The 21,710-nt window shown below is 32.7% G+C and overlaps 1 protein-coding gene across 1 annotated transcript; it reads left to right on the top strand.

Moving 5' to 3' along the window:
- The first annotated feature begins 493 nt into the window (after window positions 1–493).
- Window positions 494–21,517, top strand: LOC143913048 (uncharacterized). The gene is made up of 25 exons (XM_077432559.1): window positions 494–611; window positions 751–877; window positions 963–1,023; window positions 1,423–1,507; window positions 1,648–1,721; window positions 1,799–1,863; window positions 1,984–2,069; window positions 4,881–4,969; window positions 5,048–5,135; window positions 5,220–5,297; window positions 6,426–6,490; window positions 6,609–6,686; window positions 7,900–7,971; window positions 8,130–8,195; window positions 8,276–8,355; window positions 10,091–10,175; window positions 10,252–10,316; window positions 10,438–10,523; window positions 10,623–10,704; window positions 11,052–11,137; window positions 11,244–11,322; window positions 11,400–11,472; window positions 14,826–14,905; window positions 15,148–20,329; window positions 20,416–21,517. Exons 24-25 carry the CDS (start codon window positions 15,271–15,273, stop codon window positions 20,433–20,435), a joined length of 5,079 nt encoding a protein of 1,692 aa, XP_077288685.1. The 5' UTR covers window positions 494–611; window positions 751–877; window positions 963–1,023; window positions 1,423–1,507; window positions 1,648–1,721; window positions 1,799–1,863; window positions 1,984–2,069; window positions 4,881–4,969; window positions 5,048–5,135; window positions 5,220–5,297; window positions 6,426–6,490; window positions 6,609–6,686; window positions 7,900–7,971; window positions 8,130–8,195; window positions 8,276–8,355; window positions 10,091–10,175; window positions 10,252–10,316; window positions 10,438–10,523; window positions 10,623–10,704; window positions 11,052–11,137; window positions 11,244–11,322; window positions 11,400–11,472; window positions 14,826–14,905; window positions 15,148–15,270; the 3' UTR covers window positions 20,436–21,517.
- The last annotated feature ends 193 nt before the right edge of the window (window positions 21,518–21,710 follow it).

Here is a 21,710-nt window from a genome sequence, read left to right as displayed (position 1 = left end):
ACTGTAACGTTCTTTTAATTTCAAATACCTCGACTGAGAGCAAGGATGTCATCAGCTGTGCCAATTCATTTTAACGGTTTGCATCATTATGATTTACCCTCATTTTCACAGCATTATTAATATGCGTTCTTCGGAAGAGACGAGGAAATCGTCGGATTTCAAGATTTCGATCACGTTGGAGGCTGACAGATTGAGAAAATCTTTAGTTTTATTTTAGTTTTATTTTATATTAAAGCGGCCATGTTTGTAAATATTATCAACACATCTTAGTGTTTGGAAATTTTTAACCATCTTATTATTTAAATCTATAAAATAAACCGTTTGTAAAATTATGAAGTAAATATGTATATGTATATAAGATAAGAAATGCGTTCTGAAGATAAATTTTCGCACCCTAAGTATTATCTATGTATGTCGATAAATATCAATAATTTTATCGACTGAAAAATAAAAAATAAAATTCGTTTTTGACTCGACTTAAATTTCGTCCAGCAGTCGAACTTAACTATCAAAGTATATAACTCGTGCCATAAAAAATTCAACCCGGATTTTAAATTAAACACATCACAAAATAAGCACCTGCGTTTTGTAAGTGACAAAAAATTGTTCAGGTAAGTCCAAACTAACTTAAAATACGTCTGGAATATTAATGAATTATAATCTATCGAATTGATATCGCACAATTTCAACTTACTTCAATTGTCTCCCGCATTCCCAAAAAACTTTTCTAATTACTTAAATTGATTCTAGGTATAAATGAAACTGCAAAACTAACTATATTGAATTTAAATTTCATTTTATTGCCATTTTTAATAATACTTTAACACTCTACAGCTACTTGAGGTAGACCTCTCCCGCGTTGAATACTTCATCAAGGGTTGGTTGAACACTTTCTAATATTATCTTTCTGTACTCTTGTTATCTAAATGTAATTTGACTTTATTAAAACCGCAATATTTTAGCAATCATCACAACCGTCTATTTCATATCCGGCTCTCACATTGAAACAAAAATACATCTAAGGTACGTCTAAAGCTCTAAAATATTTTTTTATATTATACTATATATTATATTATTATATTAAATAATATATTGTCATATTACATAATAAATTGTATAATACATACGTATGTATATTTCATACATCACGTATTTGATATTTTTACTTTCTTTGCTATTATTATACTGCCATTGTTTTTTTATGATTACGTATAAATGTATTTTTTGTCTGTGTATACATACACATACATGTCTATGTATATATTTTTATTTTTCTTACTGTTTTTTTTTCGACCATTGTGGCGCATTAGGAACTCCTGTAACGCCACAATGGCTCAAACATAAACAAAAAAAAAATAATATAATTCGAGCATTAATCTAAGTAAACTTTGTTTAAAGTTTAATGATTATGTGATATTTTAGCCCACTGTGTTCGTAACCAAAATTAATTGATAATTAAAACATCACCATTTTCAAGCCATTCCATCAGCCCCAATTTTAAACCAAGGTAAATCTAGTAATCAATAAAATAATTTGGAATTAAAATTTAACACTTCAATGTTACATAAATTATGAATGTATATGTCATATAATACATAATTCGAGCATTAATTTATACTTCGTTAAAAGTTCAATGATTTATTTTAGCCCACTGTGTTCGTAACCAAAATTAATTGAACATTAAAACGTCGCCATTCCATCAGCCCCAATTTTAAACCAAGGTAGATCGAGTATTATCCAATATGAAATTTTTAGTGTAAGCATTGTGAGTTTAATCGATAAATACTATTTTTTTCAGCAATTTTATCTCTATCTTATATCAAGCTCCTGCCCCAGCAATAACGATAAACATTATTTACAAAGGTACGATAAATACTCCTTCATATTGATTTTGAAGAATATTTCAAATTTTATATAACTAAAGTTTAATATTTTTTCTTTAATAACTTATTCAATTTAACAACTTGCAACGTTTGTAATTAGGAAATCATCCAGCCCCTTCATAGCTCGATCTGTTTCATCAACTCGATGCTATCGCTACGTAGTTAGATTTGAAAAACTCATCAAAGGTATGTATATACATACATATGCAGTGGCGGACTGGGACTGAAATTAGTACATGCCAGGAGTCAAAGGGAGCCCACCCAGGGTTAAAAAAAATTGTCCCCCCCCCCATATATAAAAATTTTCTTCTTTCCATCACGCTAAAAATCAAGGGTAAAAAAAAAATTTTCAAAAATGAGAATAAACATTTAAGTACAAGAAAAATGGCAAAAGCAAAATAGATCCATAAATTACATTGTATATTTCTTTTTAACCCTTGTCCTAGGTAAATAGAATGCATCTTAAATTGATGCGGTTTAAAAGCGGCTTTTACTTTCGGTATAAAACAATCAGGGACGTCATTTCAGCTTTTTCTTGGGGGGGGGGGGGGGGCAGGCAAAGATTGGTCAAATTGAATTTTTTTTATATCGGAATAAAAATGGAAAATAATCTTTGCATACACCTTATTGAGTTATAAAATATAAAAAGATAAGCTTATTTTTGATAAAATAATTATAAAAAAATATTATGTAAAAAATGAAAAAAGCGCCGCAGACGAAAATTTTTTTCCAAAAATCTTCACATGGTCAACAAAAATCGACCATCAAACTGAGTCACTAAAAAACTATCAATTAACTTAATTTCTACCGACTGTCTTTTCACTTTATCTACGTACATACATATGTAAAGTTTTGTGACCATGCGAAAATTCGAACTCAGAATCGATCACTGATCACGTTTACATAATATAGAAAAATGTGTATGGCTCTTTGCGTCTGAGTGTGTGTAAAATTTCGTGAACACCCGTGAACCGAAAGTGACAGTTTACTCCTGTTGGCAGTTTACCAGATTTTTCTTCCACATTTAAATCAATATGTCAGCTCTTCACGATTTTATGTATAATTCCTTGTATTAATGTGCTGAAAATATAATAAAAAAAATCATAAAATTTAATTAACAAAAATAAGTCAACAAAAATCGACCATCAAACTGAGTCACTAAAAAACTATCAATTAACTTAATTTCTACCGACTGTCTTTTCACTTTATCTATGTACATACATACAAATGTACGTAATAACAATAGATAAAGTTTTGTGATCATTCGAAAATTCGAACTCGGAGTGTGTGTTTCTGTGTGTCTTTTTATTATTTTTATTATTTTATATATGTATATGTATATATAAAATTTATTTTATCTCAACCAGAAGTAGTACTTTTACCCTATAAGATCGAGGTATTTTTATTTTTTTCTCGGAAACTTTTCGACGCATTGAACTCACATTTCATATCTATAATTATAAACCTAATTCCAAGTTATATACATATATAAAATTTCGTGAACACCCGTTAACCGAAAGTGACAGTTTACTCCTGTTGGCAGTTTACCGGATTTTTCTTCCACTATTTTAATCGACACTTTAAATATGTCTGCTCTTCACAATTTTATGTATAATTCCTTGTATCAATATGATGAAAATATAATAACAAAAAAATTATCAAATTTAATTAACCAGAAGTGGGATTTTTTCCTCTTAAAAAGTTTACCACACCCCTGAACGTATCAAGCTGAAAAATTATATTTGTATTCTTTATGTACTAAATTTGATAAGGTTTTGGTCAGAAAGCAATTTTATTAAATAACTAAAACTTTTTTTGAACCGAATTCGTTACACATGAAGTTTAAATCCATCTCATTCGTTGTTTAGTGAGAGAATGGACGTCTGCAAATACATAAAATAAAAAAAATACGAGAAATAAAATCATTTGTGATTGAACCGATTCAGTAAAATATTAATTTAAAATTTTTCTTGAAAACAAAAAATATACGAACTTTCGGAAAAATAAACGTTAACAATTTCTAAGAATTTTACCCAAGGCTTACCACTTAAAAACCAAAATATACTTGCTTTGAAATAATCATTTTTTTTTCAAAGCACATAGCAGCGATTATTTTATTAGTTACCCAAAAGTAACATACATAAGAAATAAATGTAGCATTCATAGATCCGTTGTATCTCATTAATCATTAAATTCATAATATTTTCTAAATTCACGCTATTCCTTAATTTAGGGGGGCGAGTACCCCCCCTACCCCCCCCCCAATTACGTCCCTGAAAACAATGCATAATATTTTCAATTAATGTTAATCGTAAATCGGGATTTTGGGGAGGGGGCCCCTATTCTATATTTCTATATACATGGATGTGTCTAGATTACGAATAGATTTTATATTCGGAAACTGTTTAAAATTTTGTATTTAAATCTTACTATATCGTCGAAGTATAATCAAATGTTATTTTGAAAGTATGAAGTAAATTTAAATCACTGGTTGATGATGAATCGTCCTATCAAAATTGCTTTAAGCAATTCAGTTTATATTATTCACGGAAATTTGTTTACTCCCATTTTTATTTAAGTAGGTAGTTGTTACATAGGTATTGGTATATACATAATATTGAGGTTAGAAATGGGCCCAGCAAAAGGGCCCACGAAAATTTTGAAACTTACATTTCGAGCCTAATAAAAAAAGTTAACCGATCCTTGGGCTGTTAAAGCAGGTATTAGTTGTTTGTGTATATCGTAAGAAATTTGTTTTGTTGAAATACCCAAACTTTAGGTCCCAAAGTGCAATATCCTATAAATTTTTACACACGTGAAATAGTTAAAAAGTTATTTAATTTTACTGAGGGCCCATATGCCATCGGGCATGTTCGCTTGTATGACCAGTCCGCCACTGTACATATGTACATATTATATATACATATGTGCATCAAAATAGCAATTGATAATATTTAAATGATAACAATACAATAATATTGTTATTTAACATTTTAGCAATCGAAATCTTATAAACCATCACATTATCTACGCCCAGCCCTTAACCCAGTTAACAGCCCTTACTTATTCACAACAATTACACAAAGGTAAATTATAACGCTTTCTCATTTTACTCAATTGAATTCATATCCAAAGATAATCGCTATTGTATTTACAATCAACAGCTACATTGCACCTATACATACATATATCTGTCATACCGAACATGACAACTTCAAATCTTCTTGCTCGGTATTAAATATTTTTATATAAGTAGGTTTATCCAAAAGTGTAATATATCATTTAATTGAAAGACACTCTATGTAAATTAAAATGAATAATTTTGAATTATTTTAGCTATTTCAATTTCATCTCCGTCTCTTTCGTCTCACGCTACATCAGCAGCCTTCGTCTGGTGAAAAATAAAACCCAAAGGTATACGAAACCCTCAATAATATTATTTTAACATCCAACATTCAAATTAAATATTATAACTATAAATAAAACACAGTTTTTTGCATCACACTCTGTAATAATCCTTGTAAAATGACTCTGTGAAAATGATTTTATATGTATTTGCATACATATGTATAACCACAAGGCACGTGTTTTCATCGAACACTTCATAATCCAAAATGTCAATGTTCGAAATGTTGACATTTTGAGTCGACGATTTAAATTAATTTAATTTATTTCTCAAAAGAATGTAATCATATGTAGGGATTGTAATACCGAAAGTGCCGGAACCGATAGTATCGGTATTTGATCGAAAATAAGCCTTAGGTAATACCGGTATTAAAAATAGAAATACCGATAGTATAAACTTTTTTCAAATTTATACATTTTATTTGTCAAAAACGATATCTCCATGGCTAAAAACTACAAAAACGACATACGCAATTATATCTCTGTCTGTAAATTGTTTCAATTTTTACTGTTTTCCGATATACATACATATCGTTAAATACAATATTCGGCAACATTTTCGGTCCCTTTTCAATGTCGTGGCCCCCTTTCAATGTCTCAAGTTCGCAAACCTATTCAATTTTAATTTAAATAAGAAAATGTTTTAAATGATGACACGACAGGGCCTAATTTTCTAATTAGTGTTTGGAATAAGTATATAATTTGTTTTTCAAAAACAACTACATAATTCCCCAGCTGATCGTTGACCCTTCGTTTGCATCTCCAGTGAGCGATGATTGTGTATGGGATAAGCTTAAGTCGGAATTAAAAAAAAAAAAAACTAAAAATTACACAAAAAAAAAACACTAGTTTCTACTAAAAATTATAATCCTTTATACCTGGGACGTACCTACTTCATGATTTTGTAACCAAATATCCTGGATTTGAATTTTGAAACATGGAAGCGGTGTTCGGGTTATCGGAAGCAAGTTTTTTTAAGTAAAAATTAATGAATTAAAATTTAATACCGATAGAACTGGTAATACCGGTATCGTTTTTATTGTTTCGATAGTACCGGTATCGGAAATTACGGTATTTTTGTAATCCCTATACATATGTAAGTAACTGTTTAACCACAAAAATTTCGTTTTTCCTCAGCAATCCAAGACAAATCACTCTCATCACCAGTCTTCAACACCTTCACCATCCCTTGTCAGTATTTGGTATGTATTCGATATAAAATATTTTGTATTGAGCATAAATAAATGCCAAAAAGTCATTAAACAACTAAACATAATTCATTCTAACGAATTTAAATGAATTTGTAATATTGAATTGCAGTTACTTCATCTGAATCACTGTCAACATCAATCTGCACCAGCCCACATCTATCTACATAGTAACAAACATAATTTAAAGGTACGTGATTCATAAATACTCTTTTAACCCTTTGAGTGCTGACGTATTTTCTTTGAGTGCTGAAGATTTCCAACTAGAATTATTTAGAAATATAATAGAAACAGGTATAAAAACCCTATATCACTACCATAGATAACTACTTAGAACATGATTTTCCTCTTGTTCCTGTTGTATCCTGCTCGCGCAAATTAAGTGAGGATGTACGTAAATATGTACCGTTTACCATGCACCCTTTTTTTTGATCTTTCGACTTAAGATCTTTCGATTTTCGATCTTTGCCCTCCGATATTTGGTTTTTCGTGCATTTCTAATTCGATCCCGTGGGGTAGACCCCCTACGTACATATATAAAGTAAAAACAGCATCTACACTTTTATCATGGAAGAACGGCTCAGAATCTACTAGTAATTTTGTTCGGTATTTGTAATATAAACCGCTTAAACATTGCCAATCTAATAGTAAACGTATTATTAAATCTATTTGAATAGTTTCATTTTATTTAAATTTTTTTTAATATTATTTGTATTTCTACGAACCAACAATAGTTACATACAAAGTCTCTTTCGAAATTATATATTAGAGAATATCAATTGTTGGCAATACATTTTCGAAGAATTTCTTTATATTTTTCGGCCCCAACGATAAATGCCAGTGTACCCACCCCATGGTATGAAGAACTTTCCCAGATCATTTGACCCGAAGATTTTGATCAAATTTAGCAAAGCTATTTTACTGCATCCTACTTTCCTTGCAATATAACGAGAATCAAATTTTTCTTTAGCCAAAATCAAAATTTCTGATTTATTCGATGTAGTCAATGTATTTTACACATAGAAAATAATCATTCCAAGAAAATTTGGAGTAAGATAAATTATACCTACTTTTGTCCATTATACATATGTGGATGGACAACTTTCATTAACCGTCACTGTATATTTGATATTTTATGTACGCATAAAAAAGTATTCACTTGCAGTTTGTTTAAAATTAATCAATTTTGTAATATTTTAGCATTTTTTTATTCGTCGTCTTCACTCAAAGATCAGTTCATAGTTCCTGTGACTACAATTAATTCAAAAGTGAAAAAAACCCAATCAGTCCTACTTAAAGAAAATATTTAATCGAAGTAAACGAAATATTTTTTGATATGCAATTTTAAATAGTAATGTAGTTTTATTCTTTTTGAGATTAATCGCTGTATAATATTATTCTAGCAATTATCTTACGTCAGCCCTTGCTCAGTAACATATGTAGATAAACACTACATACGTATGTACTATAAGCAGGTAAGACAAATACTCTTACATAGTATATATTGCGATTAAATAATATTCATAGAGATTTTTTTTTATCACAAATAGTCAAAATTATTTTGTATTAAGCTACTTACATCACATAACCAAATTAAATATATTTTAATATGAATCTTTTCGCAACCATTCAGCACCTTCAAACTTAACCTGTTTCACCGACTATACAAAGTCACCGTCGATTTAAAGAATAATCAAAGGTATGAAGGCCAAAACACCGTATAATAAATATAATATTTAAAAAAAATAAATCCAATTATGTTCTATTTTAACATTTTAGCAATCGAAATCTTATAAAACTCTGCTTTCTGCACCCAGTCAATAAGCAGTCCCTCAAATATTCCCAACAATTACAAGAAGGTAATATTTATAATATATTCTAATAATACTAAACGGAATTAGCATTAAATATGTATTTAACTTAGTCGCTACAATAATATTCAGTGCGCATTACATATGTTCGCATGTAGAACTACATATGTATGTCCTTTCCAATTCAAGAGTTACATATGTATTGTAAAACGATTTTTCAATCTTATCATTTTCCACGGCTAGCACTTGGTTAAACACTACACAAATGCGTGTTGAAGACTTCTAAAATAGTCTAGAAACATTTTTTTTGATATGTACATATAATAAAAAATTATGCATTCCATGATAATGTACCTATAGATACATAATTGAGAGTAATTAAGTAAACAAGTAAGTGATACAAATTTTAACATTAATTTTAATCGTAAGTTTTCTATAGTTGTCTATTACGCCCAGCAATTAAATAATTTGGAACTTTAACACTTCAAAGTTACATAAATAATGTATCTATTATAAAATAACTTATTATTCTTATAAATAACCTCCTTTTAAATAAAATAATTTTAAACATGCATCATATCTCTTGTTTGCTGACGACGTCAAATTATTCTTTTCTATCAAGGATTGAGAGGCAAGCCTCTCTTCTTCAAGCTGATATTAATGCTGTCTTGGAGTTCAGTTTTATTTTAGGTCTAGAACTTAATATTAATAAATGTGCAATTATGAGCTTTGGACGTGCAAATTATCCATGGTGATTTGGGTATCACTTTTGATCCTCAACTCACGTTTCACATTTCCTTTTGTCAACTCGGATTTGTCTTGAGATATGCTTGGTTATTCTCCAAACCTTTGTCTTTTCGCATGCTTTTCAACTCGCTCGTGAGAAAAAACTGAGAGTATAATGCGATTGCGTGGAATCCGCATGAATCAAATTACTTTCTAATGATAGAGAAGAAGCTTCCTATATAGGAAAGAGTATGCGTATTACCCATATCTCTACTTACACCTTTCCTTTTGGGCATGCTTGGGTATAATTCCCTTGAACTTCGGAGAAACTTCTCATTAATTCATTTTGTTCTCCAGCTTCTACGTGATAATACCACATGCCAGGCGTTGCTGGAATAGTTGGGACTTTATATCCCCAATAATTACATTTATATGAGCGTGGTAGACATCGTCATGGTTGTACCTCCTGCTCGCACAGTTCTTAATCGAATGGCTCATATTCCAAGAACTATCCGACTTCTCAATAAAATCGTTGCTGCTAAGCCTGAATGTGATATTTTCCACCTTAACGTGCGTAGGATATCGGAGATTATTTTAACCTATTTGTCTGGTAGCCTGCGCTCATCATTACTTTCATAATTAAATGTAATATATGAGTGGAATTTTGATCTTCTCTCATTCATTTGGGCCTCGCAGAGATATTTTGTATTTGCGGCTGGTTCTTATATATTGTGTGGCTATGTACATACATATATGTATGTATTTAGGTGCAAGATATTCCCTCAAGATCTTATATATTCTATTATTTGATATTTTTACTTTATCTGCTATTATTATAATGCTATTGTTTTTTTTATGATTGTATATAAATGTTTTTTTGTCTGTTTTTGTAGATATTTTTATTTTTATTTCTGTGTTTTTTCGACCATTGTGGCGCATTAGGAAATCCTGTAATGCCACAATGGTCCAAACTTAAACTAAAATAAATAAATAATATAATTCGAGCATTAATGTATATCTACTTCGTTTAAATTTTAATGATTATGTGATATTTTAGCCCACTGTGTTCGTAACCAAAATTAATTGAACAGTAAAACGTCGCCATTTGCAAACCATTCCATCAGCCCCAATTTTAAAACAAGGTAAATCGAATATTATCCAATATAAAATTTTTAGTGTTAGCATTGTGAGTTTAATCGAAAAATAATATTTTTTCAGCAATTTTATCTTCGTCTTATCTCAAGCTCCTGCCCCAGCAATAACGATAAACATTATTTACACAGGTACGATAAGTACTCCTTCAAATTGATTTTTAAGAATATTTCATATTTTGTATAACTTAAGTTTAATATTTTTTTCTTTCATAACTTATTGAATTTAACAACTTGCAACGTTTGTAATTAGGAAATCGTCCAGCCCCTTCATAGCTCGATCTGTTTCACTAACTCGATGCTGTCGCCACGTAGTTAGATTTGAAAAACTCATAAAAGGTATGTACATACATAGTATGTATACATATGTGCTTCAAAATAGCATTTGATATTATTTAAATGATTATAATCTAATTATGTTGTTTTTTAACATTACAGCATTCGAAATCTTATAAACCATCACATTATCTACGCCCAGCTTAGTTTACAGCCCTTACTTATTCACAACAAATACAAAAAGGTAAATAATAACGCTTTCTCATTTTTTACTCAAATTAATAAATATCCAAAGATAGCTGCTATTGTATTTGCAATCAACAGCTACATTGTACATATACATATCTGTCATACCGAATCTATCAACTTCAAATCTTCTTTCTCGGTATTAAATATTTTTATAAATGCACATATGTACATATGTATGTATGTACGTATGAAAACAAGGCATGTATTTTCATCGAAAACTTCATTATTCAAAATGTCAATGTTCGAAATGTTGACATTTTGAATCGACGATTTATACAAATTTATTCCTTAAAAGTATGTACATTGAAACTGTTTAACCAAAAACATTTCGTTTTTCCTCAGCAATCTAAGAAAACCGAATCACTCTCATCATCAGTCTTCAACACCTTCACCATTCCTTGCCTTATGTAAACAGGTATTAATATTTGGTATGTATTAGATATAATATCTTTTGTATTGAACATAAGTAAATGCCAAAAACTTATTTATTCAAACGAATTATGTAATTGATTTGTAATATTACATATATTGCAGCTACATATTTTAACTTAATCTCCGTCATCGTCAAAGTTCACCAGTCCTCGTCTAACCTCGTAACTAAATTAATTAAAAGGTGTGTGATTCAAAAATACTATTTTAATAATTGGCATTTAATATGAATGTACATTTATGAATAATATAATATTTCAGGTATTCCAATCTTCATCACCTCTAGTTAAAAACCGCCTAGTCATCGAGTAACAAAATATCGTATTAATACAAGGTGTGTATTATTTTCGTATATTCAAATTTATATATCAAATTCGATTCCATATTCATCAAAGGACATTAAAATGAAAATCGATACGATACAAAATTCAGGCTAAAATTTGAACCAAAACAAGTTTTTTTTATTTTCGAAATTTGTTTTCTTTTATTTTTTCAAAGGTACTTATTAAAAACACAAAACTGATGAGGTTTTATTTGCATTCTCATACATTTATACCAAATCGATTATTTTTTTAAATAAATAGAATACATAGTTACCGAAATACATATATATTGAATTGAATTTCAGAACATAAATTTTACCGCATACTACAAGCGAAGAGAAAATGCATTATTATTTTAAATACGTATTGTTGCGTAGGGGTGGGTGGAGGATCCAAGTAAAAGGCCAACAGTCGTTTCACAGCATTTATTGATGATTTAGGAGATACACGCACGGTCACTGCTCCGTCCAGAATGAATTATATCGCCTACGTACCGCCTTATAAAGGGTAGATCTCTCAGGACGCCTAATCTGTTTACCTGTTGTATAGTCACGTATTCGGATATGTATTTCCAAGACATTGGGTCTTCCCGTATCGATTCTGAGAACTAACTAATAACGGTCATTGTTTAGCCTAAATGCACTTAGAGTCCAGATATAATCTTTGGAAGTAAGTGCATGCATTTAGTTAACCGATAACAGATATCCGTTGGTCTAAGTACAACTCGCTCAATCCACGGCGTACGTAACATTGCCTCCCTCTTAGGTCAAATCGTCCCGATTGACCAACAAATCATAACTGATAAATCTACAGTAGGTACATTTATCTTCGATATCAGTCACAGTTACATTTACAATTACAGCCGTTATCTTTACAGCTACAATGGAAACAATGACATTTAAATTCTACTACCGTTACCTTTACAATTCTAATTCTGTTACAGTTAGATTAAAGTCACCTTTACAATTGAAACAATTACATTAAACCTTCGTTAAACTTCAATTTACGACACCTTTACAATGTAAACAAAAACATTTAAAATTTCGTTACACTACGATTTACGTCACTTTTACAATGGAAACAACTACATTAAGCTTTCGTTAAACTTCAATTTACGACACCTTTACAATGTAAACAATTACATAAAACTTTCATTACACTTCACTTTACGTCACCTTTACAATGGAAACAATTGCATTAAACTTTCATTACACTTCAATTTACGTCACCTTTACAATGGAAACAAATGCATTGAACTTTCGTTACATTTCAATTTACGTCACCTTTACAATGGAAACAATTACATTACATTTTCAATCGCTTAAAATTAATCATCCGATGTTCTACATTTGGAAATCATTATTTGTTAGCTCTTCGGTCCAAAATTTCTCACGTGTTTGGTCCATGTTGCTCGTATCACCAAAGTCCAAATTTGCTACGGTGGCCCAGTGTTCCTCTGTCATGTGGCCCAGCATCCTGCTGCAGACCAACGTTCAACCCAGAACGTGCTCCAAAGCCATGTCCCACAAGAATCGCTCCCATCCTTACAAAAGTGACTTGGTCCATTGCTCTCGTGTCACCATCGTCCAAATTTGCTACGGTGGCCCAGTGTTCCTCCGTCATGTGGCCCAGCATCCTGCTGCAGACCAACGTTCAACCCAGAACGTGCTCCAAAGCCATGTCCCACAAGAATCGCCACCATCCTCACAAAAGTGACGGTTGACCCTGGAAAATGTGCACCCCTCAGTCTGCCACTCTGTTGGTGGTGCTTTTTTCCGTTCCCTTGACCCTGGAAAATGTGCACACCTCAGTCTGCCACTCTGCTGGTTGTGCTTCTTTTCCGTTCCATTGACCTTGGTAAATGTGCACCCAACAGTCTGCCACTCTGTTGAACGTGCTTCTTTTCCGTTCCATTGACCCAACTGAAATCCATTTCTTTCTGATGTATTTTCCCGTTACATCTGCGAGATGATCTAAACACTGCTGCAACTGTCCATGTATTTTTTCAGGTACTCGTGTTTCCACTAGTTTCCAACTAGATTTTTTTCGATGTTGACGTATATCAATTGTTCCGCTCTCTCTCGTTGAAGTCGCGATCTGGCGTTTCTTCGGTTTCAAATGCCCTCATTCCGGTCCCCTTTTGGATGACTCTGCAATTGCCGGATGCTGCTCTCCGATGTTGCCCTTGACAACGCCTCAAGTTGTCCTCTCCCGGCAGCACTTGTACGAAACCTCCCGTTTCGTAACCTCCTTCCGTCATCCCGATGAATTCTTGCTCCTCCGCATTCCTGTTCTCCGCTCCTCTTCTGACGACGATGCTTTCCCGTGGATCGTCGTCCCCAACAGCCGCTAATTCTTGGTACTTGCGGCGTAAGTGGACCGGTGAACTGCATTCGTCCCGGTCGACCTTTGGATCACTCTGCCTCTGCCGGATCCTGCCCCTCGTCGACAGTGTCTCCAGTTATCCGCTCCCGGCAGCGCCTGTACGAATGCTTCGTATCCCCCTTCCGTCATCCCAATGGATTCTTGGCGGCCACCGCCGATAATGTCAAAGTCGAGTTGCAGTGATAACTGCAATTCGACAACCGAATATGTGATGACCGATTCTGTGTATTGCAGTGAAAACTGCATTTTTTTGTTTCGTGTCTCCATGGCTCGAACTCTGTCCTACAGCTCCCGAGGATGGCTTCGCTGTAGCTTCTCTTCCTTCGCTGGTGACTTTGTTCCACGGCCCATCTTGGATCCCACTTCTGACACCAGTGTTGCGTAGGGGTGGGTGGAGGATCCAAGTAAAAGGCCAACAGTCGTTTCACAGCATTTATTGATGATTCAGGAGATACACGCACGGTCACTGCTCCGTCCAGAATGAATTATATCGCCTACGTACCGCCTTATAAAGGGTAGATCTCTCAGGACGCCTAATCTGTTTACCTGTTGTATAGTCACGTATTCGGATATGTATTACCAAGACATTGGGTCTTCCCGTATCGATTCTGAGAACTAACTAATAACGGTCATTGTTTAGCCTAAATGCACTTAGAGTCTAGAGTCAGATATAATCTTTGGAAGTAAGTGCATGCATTTAGTTAACCGATAATAGATATCCGTTGGTCTAAGTACAACTCGCTCAATCCACGGCGTACGTAACAGTATATATGTATGTACATATATTAATTTATACAAATTAAATAAATACATATAAAACAATTTTCAACGCATCATTGAAAAATAATATTATATACATTTCTATTTCGAACTTTTTGAAAACCACGATTGTGGTTTCGGATACAATAGAATATTTATGTTTCACATAAACGATTTTAATATTTTCCGAAAAACTATAAAATAAATTATATTTCCTCAGAAATCTAAGAGAACTGAAGGCTCGTCACCAATCTTCGACACCCTCACCGTCTCTTGTCTATAAACAGGTTTCGATATTAGGTATGTATTACAAATAAATTGGAATATTACTGAACTCTATCATATTATTTTTTTCCTATTATGCTGTACATTGACATTCGAATAATATAATACTATGATTACTAACAAAATTAAATTAAAATCGTAAAATCGTAAATGCTCGGTAGATCAGTAGCTATTAAAATAGATATAAGATGTATTGAACATAATTTAGTAATATTTAAAAACATCAATCTGGACTTGTATTTTTCTTTCAATTGCAGTGATCTCGAAAAAGTTAAGGCGTTGTTTGAAAATAGCCGTCGATTTCAAGATTTGTGAATCGTAAGTCGTTATCAATCTACTTTTAAAGGTGTTTTTCGGCTACTCTGGTTTCCTGTACAAAAATGGCATCCAGCAGCAGCAGCAGCAATATGGCCCCTGGAAAGAGTTCAGAAAATTTTTTTTCGATTGAAATGTCCTCGGAAGAAAGATTGACTAGCTTTGTTAAATACTTTGTAACAGAATTGGAATCCACATTGGTATTGCATTATAATATATTAGAAGGTAATATTGAAGATTCGGGACAAATGCCGGAATTAATAGGAACTGCCTTAGGAGTATTTGTTAATACATATATCGGTATTACAACAAAAAGCGCAGCAAAACTTTTTCAGTGGTTATTAAAAAAACCATTCGAAGTTGTGGAAAAAAACAAATCCTTAGAATATTATGAAATTGTCTATCGTTATAAGAGATCAAAAACTGAAATGAGACAATTATTTGTGAACATTGGCATTGACGTCTTCAGAAGTTTCGAGTATCAATTTATTGGAATAAATTCTACGAGAGGACCTAATAAAGCGATTCAAAGATTTGCGAGGGATGCTGCTTACCGATTCATGAATGGATTAAAAAGCGAAGGCGAATCTTATAGTGAAAATCCAATATTATGTAAAATACAGAAAGGCTGGACTAAATTGAATAAATCAGTCAAACCTCAATTGCCTGCTCCAAAAGCTAATTACGAAATGAACGCTCAGAAAGTATTAAAGGGGAAATCCAAGCCCATATCGGACTTTATTCCTGATATGGGCTTGGAAAAATTGAAACCTGGTTTTGACATACGGTATAAATGTAGAGAATCTCACGAAGAGTGTAAAAAGATCAAATGGAATACGTCTGATTTATTCGATCAAGTTGGCATAGCAGAAGAAAAAGAAGGTTTAGAAAATTATGTCGTTTATGAAACAAATAAATCCAATTGTGAAATATACGGCTATAGACATCTTTTTCCAGACGAGGAATTCGATTTTGGTGAACCTGTTGAAAAATGCTCGAAAACTTGTATGCATCCACAGTATTTAAATTATATAGACTATACGTCACAAAGTAATAGAATATTCGAATTAATCAATGACGATGATGAAGTTGAAGTTCGTCAAAGAACTTTAAAATTAACTAAAGAAATGAAGAAAGATTTTGATCAATTAAAAAATACAGTTGACAAACAGCACAGCGCAGAACAACAGCCCAGCGACAGCGACTATTGTCAGCTGTTGAAGACAATAGTCACATTTAATGACCAATTAACGGATATCATTGCTGGAATTAACAAGATTCTTGAAGAATTAAAATCTGTACGGAAGGACTTTAATGCTAATGCACAAAGAAATGAAGAGCATCACCAAAATCATGCGGAGAAATTACTGAAGATCGAAGAACATTTGAAAGTACCATATAGTAAAAATACTGTGGAACAAAATATTAAAAAGAAACGAATTTTATTTCAACTGCAGAAACCCGTGAAAACCTTTGAAGGTAGGATAACAGAAATGGAAGATTTACACCAAGCACTAATGAAAATAACACCCACTCAAATTTCGCAAGCAGCCACCATCGTTGGTCTGGGCGGGATTGGTAAGACAGAATTGGCTAAAAAATATGTTGATGAATACAAGGAATCTTATCATAATATTATTTTCATCGATGCAGAAAAAAGTGAAAGTATATCCAAATCGTTCAAAAAATTAGCGGAGCAAATTGGAATTCCGTTCACGCTTAAAAAACAAGATGGGTCCCAAATAAGAGAGATAAAACGAGACATAAACAACGTGGTCGACGATATTTACAAACGTTTAAACGTCAGTGGAAAGACACTTATGGTTTTTGATAATGCTGAAGAATGCAAATACATAAAAAAATTCATTTTCAATGATTCTTCAGATAATAATTGTATATATACCTTGATCACATCTCGATGTACAATATGGGAGATTGGGGAAATGGGGAATATTAAAGTGATCAAGTTGAAGGAATTTACCGAGGAGGAAGCGATGGACTATTTAAACAAAACATTAGAAAACGAGAACGAAGATGATTTAAAATCATTAATGAATTTATTACAAAGGTTTCCGCTGGCGCTTGAACAAGCGGTCGGGTATATTGAACAGGAAAATATAAGAGAATTTGACAAAAAAAATGGAAACATCGGAATAAAAAATTATCTAGAAGAATATAAAGAAAATAAAAGGAAGCTTCTCAAGATGGGACATCATGAAAATGACGATATATATCGAGAAACAATTGCGACAACGTGGATAATCACAATGAAGAAAATTGAAAAAAAGGGTAAATGCGGGAAATTGGCCTTATCGATATTAAAAATCGTGGCATATCTGGCACCTAACAACATCGACTATGTGAAAATATTTTCGAAACTAGAAAAAGACGTCGACAAATTGAATGAAGCCATTTTCCTGATTCGTGATTACAGTATGATAAGCAACGACAAAGGAAAAGTAAGCGTGCATCGGCTGGTACAAGAAGCTGTTCAAATACACTTGGCTGAGATGAAACAAGAGGAAGAAGTTCTCAAGAAAACATTGAAGTTTTTAAAAACGTGTGATTCTGAAGAGCATATTGTGAGTGTGTGGGAACACTCATCTAAATACGCTAAAATAGTGAAAAAATTCTATAATAACTCGAAGTACGTCAATTTAAATCAAACTCCTATCCATATATTTGCATCCCATCGTAATGATATTGCTGCGATCGAAGAAATATTAAAACACGTCAAATGCAGAGAGGATGATTTAAATACTGCTTTGCACATTGCTTGTAGACACGGAAATACAAACTTGGTAAAATTTTTAATCGGCAAAGGGGCTGACGTATCAAATAAAACAGATTGGTGGCAACAAACACCGTTGCATACAGCCTCAGAAAGCGGTAATGATAAGATAATGCAAATGCTTGTTTTTAAAGGAGTTGATGTAAATGAAGCTGATAAGGATGGTAACACACCACTTCATATTGCTGCCTTGAGCAATAAACTGAAATCATTGGAATGTCTTTTGAAATTGGAAGCCAATCAAAATATAAAAAACAAAGCCGGCAACACAGCGTTTCATTGTCTTTTGATAAAAGATGCTGAGGAAGGATTCGAGTTCTTTTTGAGCAAGGGAGATAATTTCCCAAATCAAGATGATCGTAAACTATTCAATTTGGCTGTAAGAAGTGGTAGTGTTAAGATCATGTCATTACTTTTTGATCAAATACATGATATAAACGTAACTGATGAAGAAGGTAATACACTACTCCACATAGCTGCATTGTGTAATCAACCCGAAGCCACAAAGTTTTTGCTGAATATGGGAGCCGATGCAAACAGAATAAACGAAAAAGGAAAAACAGCACTTCATTATATAGCAGAAAAGGGCGCCGAGGACGAATTCATATTGCTCATGAGTAAGGGATTGGATCCGAATATTCGAGATAAATCTAATCGCTCGCCATTACATTATGCTACAATTGAGGGAAATCTCAAGATAATGCAAATACTTATCGATAAAAGAGTTGACATGAATGTAACTGATAAAGACGGCAACTCACCCCTCCTCCTTGCTGCCGAATATAATAAAATTGAAGCATTAAAACTCTTATTAAAATCGGGAGCCGATGTGAATGCAAGAAACTCGAAAGGTACAGCACTTCATTATAGTGTAAGAAGAGGGGCTGAAGTGGAATGCAAATTTTTACTACTGAGCAAAGAATTAGATCCGAATATTCGAGATAAATCTGATCTCTCGCCATTACATTATGCTGTAATTGGGGGAAATCTCAAGATAATGCAACTACTTATCGATAAAGGAGTTGACGTGAATGTAACTGATAAAGACGGTAACTCACCACTCCTCCTTGCTGCCGAATATAATAAAATTGAAGCATTAAAACTCTTATTAAAATCGGGAGCCGATCCGAAAACAATCAACTCAGAGGGTAAATCAATTCTTCATTATATCGCAGGAGAAGGGACTGTCGATGAATTCAAACTCATATTGAGTAAGCAATTGGATCCGAATATTCGAGATAAATCTGATCGCTCGCTATTACATTATGCTGCAATTGGGGGAAATGTCAAGATATTGCAACTACTTATCGATAAAGGTGTTGATATAAATGTAACTGATCAAAGAGGTTACATACCACTTCATTTGGCTGCTTTTAATGGTGAATTTGAAACATTAAAATATTTACTCAAGAATGGTGCCGATCCAAAAATTGTTTCTAAACTAGGTGAAACTGTATTACATGCGGCAGCTTATAAGTGCGACATAGTTGCTTTTAAATTCATCATGGAATTGAATTTTGATCTAACAGTTGTTGATAAAGTAAGGAATTCTTTATTACATTATGCTGTACATGGAGGAAATAAAACTGTTATTGAGTTTTTGATTAAAAAAGGAATGGATCCCGATATTACTGATTCGTTTGGATTCACTCCACTTCACTATATTTCCACTACACTAATTAATGACTTGTCAACTTATGAAGCAATTACATTACTCATTAAATTGGGCGCTAACCCAAACGCTGTGTGCAAGTTTAATCGCACCCCCTTGCACTTAGCATCAATCAGAAATAATCATATTGCAGCCCAAGAATTGATAGTCTTTGGTGCAAATATCAACTCCTCCAACAAACTCGGTCGATCTGCTTTGCACTATGCCACGGCAAAATGCCATTGGGACATAATTGATCTTCTACTAGAAAAAGGTGCTGAAGTTAACGTGTATGATTTAAAAGGGCGATCACCACTACACCACCTTTCACGTAATGGTAAATTCAAACTTGTGAAACTATTGCTGATATATGGCGCCGATCCTCGCATATTGGACAAAGCAGGCCACTCACTGCTGCATCTGGCCGCCGTGCACTTTCGATACCGCGCTGTGGAGGATTTCGTCAAAAATGTAAATGGCACTGACGTCAATGCCCGAGACGTCGACGGCAAAACCCCTCTTCATTTGGCAGCCGAGTGTGGAAGAGTCGCCATTGTTGGTCTCCTCGTTCGCCATGGGGCCGAAACTGAAGCCAAGGACAGAAACGGCAATACACCATTGGATTCAGCAGCCAAGCTTAATCGTGTCAAAGTCGTGGACTTCTTCAACTCTAGCTTACAAGGTATTTGAATTACATCACATTCATGTAATTTTTGTGCCCCTAATTGATTGATTTAACAGTTTGATTTATTTTTGTTGAATTTATAGCTATACAAGAATCTCAATGATGAAACGTCAGCTTCAAATCAATTGTAATTCGTACGAAGGTCACTGAAAAGCAAAAATAAGATATTCTTACATCTTCAAATATTTAATATGCCGGTATTTATGAGCCTGTGATATGTTTTTTTTTTCCTTTATCTTTTTTATGACAAAATGTACATTTTATTTAATTTTAGTCAATACGTTTATGAATAAGGGATCGTGTTTGTTGTGTACGAATTATTTTATTTTTACTTAATTTATATAAAAGTATCGATTGTAAATATATGTATGTACACAAATTTATATGTATAAAATAGTTGTTTTCGACGTCGAGATTTTGACTGATACAGTATCGGTCCTTGATCACGTTTTAGTGGTTTCCAGTATATTTCGGGGGTAATTCAAACATCATTAATCCTGTCTTATTTGAAACTATTATTCGTAAGTTGAATAATAATTGTTAATTATAATTTTTTCCTCACAATTTAGTTTACTTTAAAATTTCCATTTCTTGTTTGATATATGTATTTCATTTCTGTGCTTCCTCCCTTCACCCCTCTTCTCACCATAGTAGGGAGAAAGGAAAATGAAGATCACTTCTCTATATTCACGACATCAAGACGATTTTGAGTTAATGAAAGCAAATGAATAATCTAAATAAATTCACATGAAACAAATTGAGATGTGGGAGGTGCAATTTAGACATGGAAATGTATTCGCCATTTCATTACCTATTCAGTTATTATTTATGTTATCTTTTCATCTGACTTACATATGTACTTATGTTATTTGAATTTCGTTGAAACTATTTTCATCATCAATAAATTGCATTCACTCCAAGTCGATATATCACACATCTTGGGACATCTACATCTTTCAGACCACCGAATCGATCTTACAAATCGTCAGAAGCTGTTTCAAGTCATTTCAATGATGGTCATATATCTGTATGTATTGAATTTCAGTCGTTCGATTATAATATTTCATTCTGACTGACCCCCCTTAATATTGATTTTTGGCTTGGAGTTCAGGTTGATAAATACTTATTATATGTATAAAATATCGTACATTTTTATCGATACATAATAAAACAAAAATATTTTATTACGTAGTTGTTTAATTACTAATAGTTGAAATCCCATATATTTTTAAATGGAATTGTTTATTGATTAAAGTTATTATATTTGCTTATGAAATGTATGTACAAAATATCGATTCTAAATTTTTTACATAAAAATAGGATATTTTAAGCTTTTAAAACTTTATGTTTAGTAGATATAATATTTTTAAGGCTAATT

This window comes from Arctopsyche grandis, chromosome 6 (genome assembly GCF_051622035.1).
Source record: "Arctopsyche grandis isolate Sample6627 chromosome 6, ASM5162203v2, whole genome shotgun sequence".
Classification (NCBI taxonomy): Eukaryota; Metazoa; Arthropoda; class Insecta; order Trichoptera; family Hydropsychidae; genus Arctopsyche; species Arctopsyche grandis.
This window is presented reverse-complemented; position numbering and strand designations above follow the sequence as displayed.